Raw genomic sequence first — 17,599 nt, 5'->3', positions numbered from 1 at the left:
TGTAAAAGTTATGGGGCAGGGTCAGAAAGTTATGCATCATACGTGGAAGATGAAAAGAAAGAACAAAGGATGAAAGAGTACCCAACGGCAGGCGGAGGGGTCACTGATCCCATATAAGAGGAGGGTCGATATGCCCCGCTCTGCTGCTTCTTCCCTGTCTGTCTGTTGTGTGTCTGTGCTGTTTGTGCTTTGAGGCTCTACACTCCGGGGTTGCTTCGCTTTGCTTGTTCACTTTTTCTGTCATCCTGGTTTATTGTACTGATTTCTGCTGTTCATATGACACTGTTTAATAAACTCTGTTCTAAGAATTCTACTCTTTTCCAGAGGATCTTTTTGAGTGATTGGATTTTAACTGGATCTGAAAAGCTGGACGTCCACAGCATTGGTGGGATAAGGTTATCATACTGGCTTCAAAATGTGCGACTCGACACTTGTTGCACAGGTGGCGTCTTATCACAGGACAACTGAACTGCTGAGAACGAGTGATTCTTTCACATGTTTGTAGAAGAGTCTGCATGTCTTAGTGCTGATTTTATACACCTGAGGCCATGGAAGCGATTTTAACACATGAATGAAAGGATGTGGATGAGCGAGTGAATACTTTTGGAAACTGTGTCAATCAAACTGCTGCAGACTCTTTTAAGTTTGATGGAAAAAAAAACATCTTACATTTGACATTATATGACATACAGTATTTCTTATATTAGTAACAGTGTGGGTAATATTGCTTCATAACCACTGACCTGCTTGAATTTCACATTTCCATAGTGGCTCATCAGCTGGTTCACCATCAGCTGGGTGAGTGTGCACCAGTCTAAGTATGAGTTCACTGCCTGGATTCTTAACGTACACCTCATAGAAGTTTTGCCTATTGTATCTGAGGGTTAACTCCTGTGTTTGAAAAACAAAACAAAGGAACTTTAAAATACCTCTGTGAGCGCGCGCGCGCACACACACACACACACACACACACACACACACACACACACACACACACACACACACACACACACACACACACACACACACACACACACACACACACACACACAATTTAATGCAGGCAATAAAGTTACAGTTGTGGTTCTTACATCTGGCTATTAGTACAGAAATGGAGCCTCCAAGTTTTACATTTTACTTTTGAAATCTACTCATTTAAATATATTTGATGGACAAAGTGTAGGTGACAGAGACTAAAGATAAAAAGACAGTTTATCTGTGGACTTGTGATATTATTTAGATGCAGTAAGACAGATGTAAGTGATTTTCAGTCAAAACAATGTTGAGGCTCAAATATTAATTTTAAAATATTTTTAAATAAACTCTAAATTATGATCTCAGCGTATGCCCTTTGACCTTGTTCACATCAAGAGTTTTATAATGAACTAAAACTAAAACCAAAATTACCAGAAAAATGTGAACTGGAATAAAAACATAATGACCTACAGACCTTTTTACTCAGTTTAATCACATTTGTTTGTTTTTTTATTATTATTCTTTTTAAATACACAACTTCTTACTTTCCTTATCTATCAGGTCATTTTGGAAAAAGGTGATGGCATTTAAATGAGCCATTTAAAAAAATAGCAGCACACTAATATAATTACTTTGCAACTCAATGTTTGAACTGAGATTTTCCTGAAACACTAATGTTGACTTTTACCATTATTTTATGTTCTTCAGGTAAAACTATCATCAGCACCTGAAGAAGACTGAAATACAGCATCAAACACTGCTGTGTTAAAGTGTGTGCAGCTGTGCTAACAAAGACAGCTGATAGTCCCTGGTGTGATGGCCCTCACCTCACTGACTCAGCCAATGCAAAGACACACGTATGTTTCAGAGCAGCCGTGTCATTCTGGCTAAAATAAGGCCTGATGTGTTTTCTGCCAACAAGGTTTCGATCCACATGTAGCACAAACTTTACAAACTTTACCTTCGGCTGAATTTTTGCACTTGTGTTGTCGGCTTTGAGGCTGAAAAGACGCTCGGTTTGCAGGTACTGGTCTGGGGGATGCTTTATGATTTTTTTAAAGTTCAAATGGGATTTTGTCTCATCATTTTTCTCACGATATTTCTCAGCAATTTCCTGTTTAAGAAAAAAAAAGGAAACAAAAAAGCAAAGTAATCAAAAATAGGGGTTAACTTTACACCAACTTACACCATCTGTGTTTGAAATGACATTTATAACCAAGCAATAAGATTTTTGTGAGAGAGTATTATGGTCTGCTGGAAAAGAAAAAGGGAGGAAAAAGTCACATTAATGAGAATAAAGTCAGAGATTGTTGTGAAATATTGTGTCAAACTCTGAGAGGGAGAGTATCACCATGTGAAGGTGATCAATATTTTGCATCTTCGTGGGTGCTTTGAGAACTCTCGGGTTAATAACAAGTGACTAATGTTTATGTTAAGTCTAATTGTTGAATGTGTCATTGTGTTTCTTAAATTTGTAAGGTGTTAGTTCAATCTATAGGATCAAGACATTCCTTTGTCTCAGCCACTCTGTGCTGGGGGAGGATTATTGTAGACACATCCCTTGTGAAGATTCTGTTTCTTGTGTGGTCAGCTTCCTGCCCTTTTGTGGCTTCACTGTGTTGTGCACGGTGAACCAATACAGGAATTGAACCATATATTGGGTGTGGGGGAGATTACTATTTTATGACCAGGATGTTGTTAGAAACAGTTGTGATCAGGAAGTCACGCACACAGAGACACACACACACACACACACACACACACGCACACGCACACACGCATAGAGATTCTGAGACACCGGCCGGGGCCTCCCTTGCTAGCAAGTAAAAGATGTTCGTCTTGTTTTTGTCGTTAACGAGAATAAGTTTCTAAACCAGCGGGGCTTGTGGAAACACAAACCCAACAGTTTTCTTATCAGAGTTTTGTTATATGAAGTCTGTATGATGTAATATTATAAACTCTGGTCTGGATCCAAATAATCTCCAGATTACAGTGAAGAGATTTAACAGCCAAGTGACTCTCACAAGTGCTGCTGATGTTAAAAGAAAAACTATGATTAAAAAAATCTTCCTATAATCAAACAGAAGAGATTTATTGTAGCAATAGAGACATTTTTACAATTGGGTTCAATATAAAACACATTTTTCTTTCAGTGTCTCTTTTGTCTTTTGTCAGTCGGTCCTAATGTTTGGAATCTTGTCCTGTTTCACATCATTAAGATGTTCAGTTACCTGTTCCAGAGCAGGATCCTGTCGTATCAGGTAGACGTGGAGTTTGAGGAACGATGTGTTGGGTTTATAGTACATCAACATGTAACAGCTGATTTTTGGAGGAAATATGAAACGTATCAGGGTCGCGATTAGAGAGAAATGTGGCTCAGTTAACTTGACATGTGTTGGTGTGACCTCAGACACTTTTTCCACAACATCTCCACAGTCATCTATGTGAAGGACTGCAAACGTGTCCAATATGTCAGGGATGTCATCTGCAGGAGAACACAACAACACAAACATGGTGAGAAGAACAGTTTATAACAGTTTGTGCGCTCACTGTCAGAAATGTCAAACATCTGAAAGTCTTCCTTCATGTCCTCTTACCGATGCAGATCCAGTGTGGCAGGTGAACTTCATTTAACTTCCCAGCAGTGACTGTGACGTCCATCAGAGGACCTGCAGGCATGTATTGTCTGCTCTCCATCCTCTCCATGTGTCCCTCCCAAGATCTAAACTGGTACTGAAAGCTGGTCTTTCCCTTACAGACCCAGCGCAAGCCCGAGACTCTGCATTCAAAGTGTCCTGCTGCAGACTGAAGGCTGAAACAGGAATTAAATACACACTCATGAAGGAACAACAGAGTGAATGGAAACACAGAGAGTAGTCGTGTGAATCGGATGCAAAATGAAGAATTTCCTCTGGGAATAAATCCAAAGCTGAACTGTTTCCTGTAGTTCCAGTTTGCTGTGCTGCAGCATTCAGGAAGTTGATTTACCTGTAAGTTGGAGCCTCGTCTGCATCTGTACTGTTCACCTCAGGTTCAAGTTTAGTCCAATCACTGCAGTCCTGCTGCAGAGGACAGTCTCTTTAGTCAATAAGTACACATGTTTATAAAGAAAGAAACTTTAGCAATAAATGGATGAATGGAAGGGATTACCGTCAGGCTCTGACAACCTTCAAGCTCTGAACTTCTTTCAGTTTTTCGTCCTTGTTGAGACACAAAGAATTCAAATGAATGATGTTATGCTGACATATAAAATCATCCTCTAACTGTCCACATGTTTGCTGTTTGATCACTTTATGCTGTGCAGTGCTGCTTCAACATCAGAACAACATGTTCAGCAGGACGTGCAGCTGAGTGACGTCTAAGATGATCAAAAGCTGATGAATCCAAATATTCTCACCAGTGATGTCAGAACAAGACAGAGACAGAGAGAAAGGTTGGATTCAGCTCTGATCATTTATGCAAAGTTACTTTTGGACGTCTGTTGTGTTTCCTGTTTATTTTAATGTTTGTTGATTAGAAGTTGTTTAAACAAGTTTATTGTAAATTATGAAAATCTGTTTATTAAACTTTGTTTGGTCTCACCTGAGCTGCTCTCTGACAGCCTCAGCATCAGATCAGGTCTGTTCATGTCTGTTAAAACCTCCATGGTCGCCTCCACAGACTGATGACCAAGTTTATCCACCATCAGATCCACAAGGTCTTCTGTTCTGTTTGTATACCAGTACCTCTCCATTTGTGGCAGGCTCATCTTAAAGCACGTGAACGGCAGCAACTGCTTGAATTTCTTTAGATCCTTTTGACTGAATTCATTCAGTGTTTCCAAGAGAATCTGTCTGACAGCTTCCTGTTCTTTTTCCTGTAAAACCAAAACAATGTATTAAGTTACTGTATAATATCTCTGTTGGACGATTTAAAGATTTCTCTTTATTTAATTTCCAGAGAAACTGTAGTAGAAATATCAAATATTAATAAAAAAAAGATGTCTTCATGAATATTTATATGTTTTAGAATAATCACTGAAGAGACAGCTGGCGGTTTTGATATTTACTTCACTCTCTTTATGAACTGCAAAACTTCAAGTTTCATAAGAAAACATTATTTCATTTCTATCAATACTAAAAACTATTTTTTGTAAAAGCTGAGTTAAAGTCACACTCACTCTCTTCAACAGTGCAGCTCCATGTTCATCCACAGAGTGTTTCTCTGAGGAGGAAAGACATTTACCATCAACTCTGAGGATTCAAACATCATCACACATCCAAGTAGAATCAGCCTTCAGACGACACAGATGATTTAAAAGAGAAAATCATGTGAAACTAAATAAAATGACATAAGAACCCAACAAAGAAACCCTCCATCCTGTCCAACCAAAGTAACTGGGGGTTCCCAGCTGTGATAATGAGAGAGGGTACACCTGTCCACCTCAGGTTTTAAACAGACAGACAACCTTTCACACCCACATTTAATTTAGAACCAGCAATAAAGCCAACAAGCATGTGTTTGGACTGGAAACCAGAGCACTCTGAGGAAAAGCATGCAGGCACAGGGAGAACATGCAAACTCCACACAGAAAGGTTCCAGCCAACCAGGAGGCTCAAACACACAACCTTCATGCTGTGAGGACACAGTGCTAACCACTGCACCACCATGACACCACCAACACAAAAACCTGTTGATGACACAGAGTTTACACTCATGCATGTTGGTCTTACCTCTGGATGCTGAGCTGCTCTCTGGTAACTTCTGCACCAGATCAGTTCTGTTCATGTGCATGAAAACTTCTCTGGTCACCTCCACAGACTGATGACCAAGTTCATCCACCATCAGATTCACTACATCTGCTCTGGTTGATGATGGACTCAACCTATATGAGAAGAATGACAGATTCGTCCAAGGAATGATCGTCTGCAGGAACCTCTTAAATTTCTTGAGCTCCTCATCACTCAAATCATTCAAAGTTTCTAAAAGCAGATGTTTAACAGCTGCCATTGTTGCCGCCTGGAACAATAAACACAATCACGGGGTCACATATTTATTTAGCCAAACACAAGCATCTATTTACTAGTTGCGGTACGTTTATGAAAAAAATGAAGAAAATCTAAAACTGTGATCCACTTTTATGGGTTTGAATACTTTTTCTTTACAGGCTGCAGTTCTTCTCTCACTGTGCAGATAAAAACTGAAATATATCCATCAAGAATCTTTCCCTGATTTCACATCATCTTTCATTCTTTATTAATATTTGTAAGTAGAATAAAGTTTCCTGTTTAATCTGAAAGTGTTTGATGTTTTCAGATTTCTCTGTCCTGTTGAAGAGTCAGGACAAATGTACATGCTGACACTTCCTCAGCTCATCCTCAGTGGTAAAGACATCCTGACATTAGTGTTGCAGAAAATTACTGCTGAAGAAGACAAACTGAATGAAGCTTCAGTTTGTCACAAACATCCAGCAGAAATCATGAGAAAAATGAGTCAACATGAGAACTGATGATACTTTAGTCCTCTGACTTTCAGCCTGCTGTCTTGTACTGAATCAGAGATGTGACATGACTCACTTTGTGGATCAGTGCAGAGCGTCGTTCATCCACAGAGTGTTTCTCTGAGGAGAAAAGTGCTCAAAGTCACTCATGACAAACACATTTAACAACTAACTGACAATTATTCAGGAAATATGACTTTGGAAAAATGGACAATATGCAGAATTACACTGAAACCTCCTCAGCAATAATAAACAGTATGAAGGAGTCATTTTTACTCCTCCTCACAAAGTATTTGGATTTAATCTGGTCTCATTTTTATGTATTTATTGAAGTAGATTTTTCCAGAACAGCCATAAAATATGTTTTAAAGATGTGTTTTTTGTCTTTATTACAAATATTATTTATAAAGTCAAAGAAGACTTTAGTCAGACGTTTATGAGACATGAAAACAGTTTTATGACTTTAATGAGTTTTGATTTTGTTGTCTTACTTCGAGGCAGTGAGCTGCAGTCTGACAGCCTCTGAGCCAGATCAGTCCTCTCCATCTTCTTTAAGACCTCCATGGTCTTCTCCACTGACTGTTGGCCGTAAGTCTGCACCATCAGAAACACTGTGTCCTGCAGGTCTGTCCTCATGTACCACATCCATGAGAAGTCTGAGTCAAATTTGCGATGAATTCGTCGCAGGGTCCAGTTGAAGTCATGCAGCTCCGGCTCATTGAGACCATCCAGAGTTTCCAGCAGCAGCTCAATAACAGACTCCATCGTTTCTACCTGGAAAATTCAAAGAAAATGTTCATGAGATAAATGTGACATTTCTCACTTTCAGGTTTGTTTGTTTTCTCATCAACACTTTACAAATGTAGATGTGTTTAGATGACATCATCCATCACATAAGGTGATGATGTCATTGGTCATATTTGTCACAATGATCACAAACAGCTGATTAACAATTATTCTGCTTCTGTTAACAAGTTCAGGACTTTTCTGACCTGCTGCAGACCTCCCTCACTGCACACGCTCAACTTATCAAACTTTGACTTTTCCAATCAAAATCAAATCATTTGTTTCTATTGAAGATTTCTATCCTGTGTTTATGAAATGAAAGCTGGATGATCTGAAGTCAGACAGATGTGACATGACTCACTTTGTGGATCAGTGCAGGCCAACGTTCATCCTCAGAGTGTTTCTCTGACAGAAAAGAAAGATTAAAAGCTTCATTCATGACTGATTTAACATCAGTGTTAATAATCAGACACTTTGAAATAACTGATGCTTTGATTTCATTCTGATGATCCTTGTAAGTTGGATTAATAACAACATTAAACTTGTTAACATGAAGTCATATTTGATGGGAAACTATCAACGTGTGAGGAAATGATCCAGTTCTGTTTCATTCAGTAATTCTTCTTCTTCATCTTCTTCATCTTCATATCAATGAGTGTATTTATTGATTCATGTGTTTTCTGGACACTGACCTTTCTCTGTTTCCTCCACATCAAATCCTTCAGCTGATGATCCTGCAGCTGCAACACATTGAATACAAACTGTAACTACATGACACAGACACTGTGTGTGTCCTTTATGTGTGCTCATCCTGAGTATAACACTGAGTCCTGACAATAAAAAGCTTTAATATTTCACTTTCAGCTGTGCTGACTGAAGGCAGGAGGAGGCCATAGTTACACAATCACAGAGAAATCACTGAAAAGACTTTGAATCATTTACCTCATACAGGTCGTCTGTCTCCATAGTGGAGTTTCAATCAAAGCTAACATAAAGATCCATTTACAACACAAGACTGATATTAATGAGCTCAAAATGCAAAAAACAAAGAAAAATATTTTCAAAGGAAAGAAGTTCAAAGAGCTTTAAAAGAACATTTACTAAAGAAAGTCACTGATTCAATAAGCTGAATATTTTTACTTTAAAACACTGAAATATGAAAACAAATCTGTTTAATTTTACTGTGTTTGTACAACCTGAATGTGTTCATTTATCAACGTCTGTCCAAAATAAATCAGAGGAAACTAATTCTTTCATTTATAAATGATAATAAAGTTTATATTATGCAGTTCTTGTTGTGAGTTTCTCTGATTTAATTCTTTTGATTTTGTTTTCAGTTTGAGCTGTAATATTATGTTTTTAATACTTTTACACTCCGTTAAAAATAATCCCACCATATTTATTGACATTATTACAGAAACTCTGACAGATTATTTCCTCTTACCTTTGAGTCCTGAGCTGCTCTCTGACAGCCTCTGCACCAGATCAGTTCTCTGCATGTCTGTTAAAACCTCCCTGATCACCTCCACAGACTGATGACCCCATTTATCAACCATCTGTTTCACTAGTTCATCTGTCATGTTTGTATATATCTGTATTCGTGGCAGGCCCATTTTAAAGCACGTGAACTGCAGCAACAAATTGAATTCCTCGAGATCCTTTTGATTCAAATGTCTCAGGATTTCCACAAGAATGTTTCTAACAGCTGTCAGTGCTTCTTCCTGAAAAATACAAAGCATTTATTAAGTTACTGTCATTTCACTGTGAGGAGATTTAAAGTTTGATTTCTCTGAACTTCCTCAGTGTCTCTGAAGTAGACATGTAGAATATTAGAGCTGCATGATTATTGGAAAATCAAAATCACAATTATTTCGTTCAGTATTGATTTTTCTGACAGACAATTGCGCTCTCGTGTAAACAGAACATTTCCACATCTGTACAATTCTCCTTTCTCGTCTTCCACCTCTTTATTTATGTATTTATTGTGTGTGTGTGTGTGTGTGTGTGTGTGTGTGTGTGTGTGTGTGTGTGTGTGTGTGTGTCTCTTCACTTTTCATTTTAAATTATGCTAATTTAATTTGTAAAGACAAATCAAGATGAAGTTCAAACTAGTTGTGCAGCTTTATAAAATCTATCCATCCATCCATCCATCCATTCGCTTCCGCTTCTCCTTTTCAGGGTCGCAGGGGGCGCTGGAGCCTATCCCAGCTGTCATAGGGCGAGAGGCGGGGTACACCCTGGACAGGTCGCCAGTCTGTCGCAGGGCCAACACACAGGGACAGACAACCATTCATACTCACTTTCACTCGCACATTCACACCTAGTGACAATTTGGATTATCCAATTAACCTATCCCCACAAGCTGCATGTCTTTGGACGGTGGGAGGAAGCCGGAGTACCCGGAGGGAACCAACGCAAACACGGGGAGAACATGCAAACTCCACACAGAAAGACCCCGGCCTGATGGTGGAATTGAACTCAGGACCTTCTTGCTGTGCGGCAACAGTGCTAACCACCGTGCCACCGTGCTGCCCAGCTTTATAAAATTGTAATAAAACCCATAAAAAATTTACAATTAATAATATTCTTCAGAATGATCACTGAAGGAACAGCTGGTAACATCTGTGGTGCTGATGATGTTTACCTCGCTGCCTTCATGAAATGTTTTTATGTGTCTGTAAAACTTTGGTCTCATAAGACTCCCTCTCCATCAGGACTAAAAACTAAATGTTCTTATTTCTCTAACTGAATGTTTGTGTTTTGATTTTTTAAAAAGTAAAGTGAGTGCATGAAAGGTGGAAATGGATATTTTAGGACTTTTGATGTTGAAGATTTTCAAAGACAAAGAAAAATCTAAAGATGTCATTTCCTGGTTTTATCGTCAGGAGTAGATCCTTCACTCTGTCGTCAGTGGAAACATTATTGCTGCAGACTCCACATTAACACTGTGAGAAGCATCCAGTTTCAGAGATGCTTCGTCTGTTTCATCGTGTTTAATGTTCAAGATGAGGATGATTTACAGCCTGAATCTACTGAATGAAAGCTGAGTTAAAGTCACACTCACTCTCTTCAACAGTGCAGCTCCATGTTCATCCACAGAGTGTTTCTCTGAGGAGGAAAGACATTTACCATCAACTCTGAGGATTCAAACATCATCACACATCCAAGTAGAATCAGCCTTCAGACGACACAGATGATTTAAAAGAGAAAATCATGTGAAACTAAATAAAATGACATAAGAACCCAACAAAGAAACCCTCCATCCTGTCCAACCAAAGTAACTGGGGGTTCCCAGCTGTGATAATGAGAGAGGGTACACCTGTCCACCTCAGGTTTTAAACAGACAGACAACCTTTCACACCCACATTTAATTTAGAACCAGCAATAAAGCCAACAAGCATGTGTTTGGACTGGAAACCAGAGCACTCTGAGGAAAAGCATGCAGGCACAGGGAGAACATGCAAACTCCACACAGAAAGGTTCCAGCCAACCAGGAGGCTCAAACACACAACCTTCATGCTGTGAGGACACAGTGCTAACCACTGCACCACCATGACACCAGCAACACAAAAACCTGTTGATGACACAGAGTTTACACTCATGCATGTTGGTCTTACCTCTGGATGCTGAGCTGCTCTCTGGTAACTTCTGCACCGGATCAGTTCTGTTCATGTGCATGAAAACTTCTCTGGTCACCTCCACAGACTGATGACCAAGTTCATCCACCATCAGATTCATTATATCTGCTCTGTCTGATCGCCTCAACCTGTTTGAGAAGAATGACAGATTCGTCCAAGGAAGGATTGTCTGCAGGATCCTCTTAAATTTCTTGAGCTCCTCACGACTCAAATCATTCAAAGTTTCTAAAAGCAGATGTTTAACAGCTGCCATTGTTGCCGCCTGGAACAATAAACACAATCACGGGGTCACATATTTATTTAGCCAAACACAAGCATCTATTTACTAGTTGCGGTACGTTTATGAAAAAAATGAAGAAAATCTAAAACTGTGATCCACTTTTATGGGTTTGAATACTTTTTCTTTACAGGCTGCAGTTCTTCTCTCACTGTGCAGATAAAAACTGAAATATATCCATCAAGAATCTTTCCCTGATTTCACATCATCTTTCATTCTTTATTAATATTTGTAAGTAGAATAAAGTTTCCTGTTTAAGCTGAAAGTGTTTGATGTTTTCAGATTTCTCTGTCCTGTTGAAGAGTCAGGACAAATGTACATGCTGACACTTCCTCAGCTCATCCTCAGTGGTAAAGACATCCTGACATTAGTGTTGCAGAAAATTACTGCTGAAGAAGTCAAACTGAATGAAGCTTCAGTTTGTCACAAACATCCAGCAGAAATCATGAGAAAAATGACTCAACATGAGAACTGATGATACTTTAGTCCTCTGACTTTCAGCCTGCTGTCTTGTACTGAATCAGAGATGTGACATGACTCACTTTGTGGATCAGTGCAGAGCGTCGTTCATCCACAGAGTGTTTCTCTGAGGAGAAAAGTGCTCAAAGTCACTCATGACAAACACATTTAACAACTAACTGACAATTATTCAGGAAATATGACTTTGGAAAAATGGACAATATGCAGAATTACACTGAAACCTCCTCAGCAATAATAAACAGTATGAAGGAGTCATTTTTACTCCTCCTCACAAAGTATTTGGATTTAATCTGGTCTCATTTTTATGTATTTATTGAAGTAGATTTTTCCAGAACAGCCATAAAATATGTTTTAAAGATGTGTGTTTTTGTCTTTATTACAAATATTATTTATAAAGTCAAAGAAGACTTTAGTCAGACGTTTATGAGACATGAAAACAGTTTTATGACTTTAATGAGTTTTGATTTTGTTGTCTTACTTCGAGGCAGTGAGCTGCAGTCTGACAGCCTCTGAGCCAGATCAGTCCTCTTCATCTTCTTTAAGACCTCCATGGTCTTCTCCACTGACTGTTGGCCGTAAGTCTGCACCATCAGAAACACTGTGTCCTGCAGGTCTGTCCTCATGTACCACATCCATGAGAAGTCTGAGTCAAATTTGCGATGAATTCGTCGCAGGGTCCAGTTGAACTCGTGCAGCTCCGGCTCATTGAGACCATCCAGAGTTTCCAGCAGCAGCTCAATAACAGACTCCATCGTTTCTACCTGGAAAATTCAAAGAAAATGTTCATGAGATAAATGTGACATTTCTCACTTTCAGGTTTGTTTGTTTTCTCATCAACACTTTACAAATGTAGATGTGTTTAGATGACATCATCCATCACATAAGGTGATGATGTCATTGGTCATATTTGTCACAATGATCACAAACAGCTGATTAACAATTATTCTGCTTCTGTTAACAAGTTCAGGACTTTTCTGACCTGCTGCAGACCTCCCTCACTGCACACGCTCAACTTATCAAACTTTGACTTTTCCAATCAAAATCAAATCATTTGTTTCTATTGAAGATTTCTATCCTGTGTTTATGAAATGAAAGCTGGATGATCTGAAGTCAGACAGATGTGACATGACTCACTTTGTGGATCAGTGCAGGCCAACGTTCATCCTCAGAGTGTTTCTCTGACAGAAAAGAAAGATTAAAAGCTTCATTCATGACTGATTTAACATCAGTGTTAATAATCAGACACTTTGAAATAACTGATGCTTTGATTTCATTCTGATGATCCTTGTAAGTTGGATTAATAACAACATTAAACTTGTTAACATGAAGTCATATTTGATGGGAAACTATCAACGTGTGAGGAAATGATCCAGTTCTGTTTCATTCAGTAATTCTTCTTCTTCATCTTCTTCATCTTCATATCAATGAGTGTATTTATTGATTCATGTGTTTTCTGGACACTGACCTTTCTCTGTTTCCTCCACATCAAATCCTTCAGCTGATGATCCTGCAGCTGCAACACATTGAATACAAACTGTAACTACATGACACAGACACTGTGTGTGTCCTTTATGTGTGCTCATCCTGAGTATAACACTGAGTCCTGACAATAAAAAGCTTTAATATTTCACTTTCAGCTGTGCTGACTGAAGGCAGGAGGAGGCCATAGTTACACAATCACAGAGAAATCACTGAAAAGACTTTGAATCATTTACCTCATACAGGTCGTCTGTCTCCATAGTGGAGTTTCAATCAAAGCTAACATAAAGATCCATTTACAACACAAGACTGATATTAATGAGCTCAAAATGCAAAAAACAAAGAAAAATATTTTCAAAGGAAAGAAGTTCAAAGAGCTTTAAAAGAACATTTACTAAAGAAAGTCACTGATTCAATAAGCTGAATATTTTTACTTTAAACATTGAAATATGAAAACAAATCTGTTTAATTTTACTGTGTTTGTACAACCTGAATGTGTTCATTTATCAACGTCTGTCCAAAATAAATCAGAGGAAACAAATTCTTTCATTTATAAATGATAATAAAGTTTATATTATGCAGTTCTTGTTGTGAGTTTCTCTGATTTAATTCTTTAAATTAATTTTTACTGTAAGGTGTAATATTATATTTAAAATCCTTCCACACACAGTTAAGAATAATCCCAACATATCTGTTGTATTAATTTATGCAGCTTATGATTATTGTACAGCTGTCCTTCTTGGCCAGGACACTCTTGTAAAACAGATTTTTAATGTCACAAGTTTATTTTTTCCTGGTTAAATAAACTTTAATGAATAAATAAAATGTATTAAAGTTATTACAGAAACTCTGACAGATTATTTCCTCTTACCTTTGAGTCCTGAGCTGCTCTCTGACAGCCTCTGCACCAGATCAGTTCTCTGCATGTCTGTTAAAACCTCCCTGATCACCTCCACAGACTGATGACCAAGTTTATCAATCATATTATTCACTATTCCTCTTCTGTCATCATTCAGTTTGATTTGTGGAAGACTCTTCTGAAAACAAGTGAACTGCAGGAACAACTTGAATTTGTTGAGATCCTGATCACTCAAATCCTCCAGTGTTTCTAGAAGCACATCTGTAACAGCTGCCATTGTTGCAACCTGGAAAATTCAAACATTCATAAAGAAAAAATGTTTCCTCACTGAGAAAATTACAGATTTATGTTTTTGTAGCTGTTTTAAACTTTGAATGTTTTCAATGTTTTCTCTGAAACACTTTGTTTTCTTTTATTATCTTATTTATTAAGATGTATTTATGTAAACACACTTTTTAATAATCTTTGATTTTAAATCTAAAAACATTTCTGTGACAACTGTTTAATCTAAATGATGAAATTATGATTTTCAAACTGCATCTTATTGAATCAAAGCTGAACTCTGCAGAGTCAGACAGATGAGACGTTACTCACTTTATGGATCAGTGCAGACAGATGTTCATCCACATGTTTGTCTGAAAAAAGAGAAATTAACAGAAATAGAAATAAGTGTTTAATAAAAGCTAATCGAGCTTTAAAAAATACACAGAGATCAAAAAAAAAGTTACATTTAAACCTGCTGAACATCATTTTCTGCTCGTCAACAATGCTCTCTTTGCTCTGTAAATCTGACTGTTTCTAATATGAACTGAAGCAGAAACACTTTTATGATTTTAACATGTTTTGTCTTTATCTTACTTTGAGCTTCTGAGCTGCTGTCTGTCAGCCTCTGAGCCAGATCAGTCCTCTTCATCTCCTTTAAGACCTCCACGATCTTCTCCACTGACTGTTGGCCAAAAGTCCTCACCATCAAAAACACCACGTCCTGCATGTCCTGCACGTCCTGCAGGTCCTTCAGGTCCTGCACGTCCTGCACGTCCTGCACGTCCAGCATGTCCAGCACATCCTGCAGGTCTGACATCTCAGGCAGACTCATGGAGCTCATTGAGCCCCATGAGTCTGACATCTCAGGCGGACTCATGGGGATCATTGAGCACCATGAGTCTGACATCTCAGGCGGACTCATGGGGATCATTGAGCACCATGAGTCTGACATCTCAGGCGGACTCATGGGGATCATTGAGCACCATGAGTCTGACATCTCAGGCGGACTCATGGGGATCATTGAGCCATGTTTTCTTCTCAGGATCTGGATGAAGTCTCTGACCTCGCTGCCTCTCAGATCAGCCAGTGTCTCCAAAAGCAGCTCAATAAGAGACTCCATCGTTTCCACCTGGTAAAAACAGAGGTCACATGACAGCGATGCACCATTCAAATATCTGTTTGATTGTTAATCAACAGAAACATTTTAGTGTGCTAAAAATAAATTCATGTTTGAATCCAATTCCTTCTAAAAACCTGAAAAGATGACCTTTGACCTTCAGACATAAAGCTGCGTCTTTTTAAGGTCATGACCGGTCGACCAGATGTAGAGCAGAAAATAACCTCCATGAACATCTGGTGCTCGGTGGGTACCTGCTTGGATTGGTTTTTTATTTCTTGGCTCATTTTTTCCTCTTTTTGAAGGATTTAATTTTCATGAACAGGTTTGTGACTCTGTTTTACTGCCTGACTGTAACTCTGTCAAAGACTGAGCTACAAAAACTGCAGTGAGTCTCCTGATTTTACAAACAGAGGGGAGCTTTAACTGCTCACATCTTTACTGATAAACAGAAAGACTTGAATTTAATCTGCTTTTAAAATGTAAATAAGGTTTAATATTTCTACACCAATCATGTATAAAACTCATGTGTACATGACAAAGCTGCAGCTTGAATCTCATGTGTATGATTTGTGTTTAAGATGAAGATCATTTTCAGTCTTCATCTACTGAATCAAAGCTGAACTGTGTGAAGTCGACTGATGTGACGTTACTCACTCTCTGGCTCAGTGGAGGAAACTGTTTGTCTGAGGAGAAAAGAAAGAGAAAAAGTCAGATTAGAAACTGTTTTATCATCAGGCTTTATGAGGATTTAGAACATGAAAGATTTCACATCAAAGTGACACTTAAACCTCGTTAACTCGTTAATAATGATTTTAGAGAGAGGCCTAACTTTGTGAATGAGAGCACACACAGGATACTCTGATCACTTTTATGTGTGTGTATATATACTCACACACATATATAAATATACACTACATGTCTTTGAACGTGACGGGAGTCGACTCCAGACCGGGGCGTTTCTGTCCAATGAGGGTCCCAGGCTGCCTCTCCCATGCTAACCAACCGTAACTTGGAGTGAGAGACATAAATATGAAGCCATACCAGCTGGGACGTCACCCAGGTGGCATAGTGGCTCCAGCAGATCCCAGGAAAACATTAGAGATCTCTGTCCAGAAGAGCGCTGTCAGAGTTTTACCCCTGATACTGCTGGATAAACAGAAACTCACTCAGGAACGAGGTCACACACAGCTCAAGTTTTCACTCGCGAGAGGGAAGCAGTTGATCTCCAACCCACTTCAACTTGCTTCCCCCCTGCAGGTCGTTTTTATTGTTTACACACATGACTATTCATAAAGCTCGTTGCTGTATTAACTAAGACAAATTACTATATATGGTTAGAAAGTGTGTTGTGCAAGCGTGGTTATACAGTGTGAGTGGTTATATGATGTGAGTGCAGCCCTCCCAGGATGATGTCAGTATCTTGTCCCGCCAGGTGGCTTCCTTCACTGCGTACAGTCTGTTCTTCTCAAAGTTACTTGTTCCCTTTATGGAGGTCGTGCAAATGCTCATATTTGTGGGTTACATAGCGAGCAAATAAAACGCAGCTTCTCAAGACTCCCAGGGTTTCCCTGTGGATTATGTAGCTTTGAGAAGATATGGGATCTATGAAGGAATCCTGCGTTTCAGATTGTTTCCATGAAGGTGGAACACATCTTCATGCTGGAAGTGCCTCTCTCACCACCAACCTCTCCCCCAAAGATAAGAACATAATCAGCATTAGCTTGGAGTGCGTTAATTAAGTTAATAACTAAAATTAAACGTAAACTATTAATTACAATTGATGTGATTTGATTATTCTTTTTACATTATTTTAGTTTTTCACTTTTTCTGTACAAGAATGTGTGTGTGTGTGTGTGTGTGTGTGTGTGTGTGTGTGTGTGTGTGTTGTTTATGGTGAAATGCACAGTGAACAAACAAGCTGATGAGTAAGATAACCTGCTGAGAATGACCTACAGTAGCGCTCCTTCCTACGCTGTGAGTGTAACAGTGCTCCTACAGTCCCATGCAGGGGGTGGGTGTCAAGGAGCGGCTGTGTGCTGGCAGGAGAGGACCCAGATGCAGACTCACAGAAACAAGACGTAACTCAAAAAATGGCTTTGTTTACAGAAAGGGCAAATAAACAATACAAAACTCAACTGGGAAAAACTAGTCAGCTGAACACTCGGAGAATTCCACACAACCATGAGTGACGACGCGACACAGATCCAAGGGAGACTCCGACATAAATACACAGAAAGCTAAC

At 38.8% G+C, this 17,599-nt stretch overlaps 1 protein-coding gene and 1 long non-coding RNA gene across 4 annotated transcripts in view; one reads left to right on the top strand and one right to left on the bottom strand.

The window, feature by feature from the left end:
• The window catches only part of LOC308406208 (uncharacterized protein), a 29,296-nt gene that overhangs the window by 4,519 nt on the left and 7,178 nt on the right, over positions 1–17,599 (bottom strand). For 2 of the 3 annotated variants that reach the window (XM_080897075.1, XM_080897077.1), the window contains 24 exons: positions 16,012–16,040; positions 14,832–15,366; positions 14,568–14,608; positions 13,986–14,259; positions 13,101–13,148; positions 12,770–12,813; positions 12,114–12,396; positions 11,698–11,741; positions 10,858–11,140; positions 10,305–10,348; positions 8,685–8,961; positions 7,933–7,980; positions 7,602–7,645; positions 6,946–7,228; positions 6,531–6,574; positions 5,688–5,973; positions 5,135–5,178; positions 4,558–4,831; positions 4,126–4,175; positions 3,964–4,037; positions 3,573–3,787; positions 3,207–3,460; positions 1,937–2,089; positions 744–891 (listed from right to left, as the gene is read on the bottom strand). In XM_080897075.1, coding sequence (XP_080753201.1) covers positions 744–891; positions 1,937–2,089; positions 3,207–3,460; positions 3,573–3,787; positions 3,964–4,037; positions 4,126–4,175; positions 4,558–4,831; positions 5,135–5,178; positions 5,688–5,973; positions 6,531–6,574; positions 6,946–7,228; positions 7,602–7,645; positions 7,933–7,980; positions 8,685–8,961; positions 10,305–10,348; positions 10,858–11,140; positions 11,698–11,741; positions 12,114–12,396; positions 12,770–12,813; positions 13,101–13,148; positions 13,986–14,259; positions 14,568–14,608; positions 14,832–15,366; positions 16,012–16,040 — 3,819 coding nt within the window. The remainder of the gene's footprint in view (positions 1–743; positions 892–1,936; positions 2,090–3,206; positions 3,461–3,572; positions 3,788–3,963; positions 4,038–4,125; positions 4,176–4,557; positions 4,832–5,134; positions 5,179–5,687; positions 5,974–6,530; positions 6,575–6,945; positions 7,229–7,601; positions 7,646–7,932; positions 7,981–8,684; positions 8,962–10,304; positions 10,349–10,857; positions 11,141–11,697; positions 11,742–12,113; positions 12,397–12,769; positions 12,814–13,100; positions 13,149–13,985; positions 14,260–14,567; positions 14,609–14,831; positions 15,367–16,011; positions 16,041–17,599) is intronic. The other variant, XM_080897076.1, reaches the window with a different exon arrangement.
• On the top strand, positions 944–3,650 carry LOC308406216. Its single transcript, XR_013973478.1, has 3 exons — positions 944–1,832; positions 3,412–3,489; positions 3,581–3,650. It is a non-coding gene; the product is annotated as an uncharacterized lncRNA (long non-coding RNA).

Source organism: Rhamphochromis sp. 'chilingali', assembly GCF_963969265.1.
Source record: "Rhamphochromis sp. 'chilingali' genome assembly, chromosome: 11".
NCBI classification, from domain to species: Eukaryota; Metazoa; Chordata; class Actinopteri; order Cichliformes; family Cichlidae; genus Rhamphochromis; species Rhamphochromis sp. 'chilingali'.
Note: the sequence above shows the minus strand (reverse complement) of the source record. Positions and strands in the feature narration are given on the sequence as shown.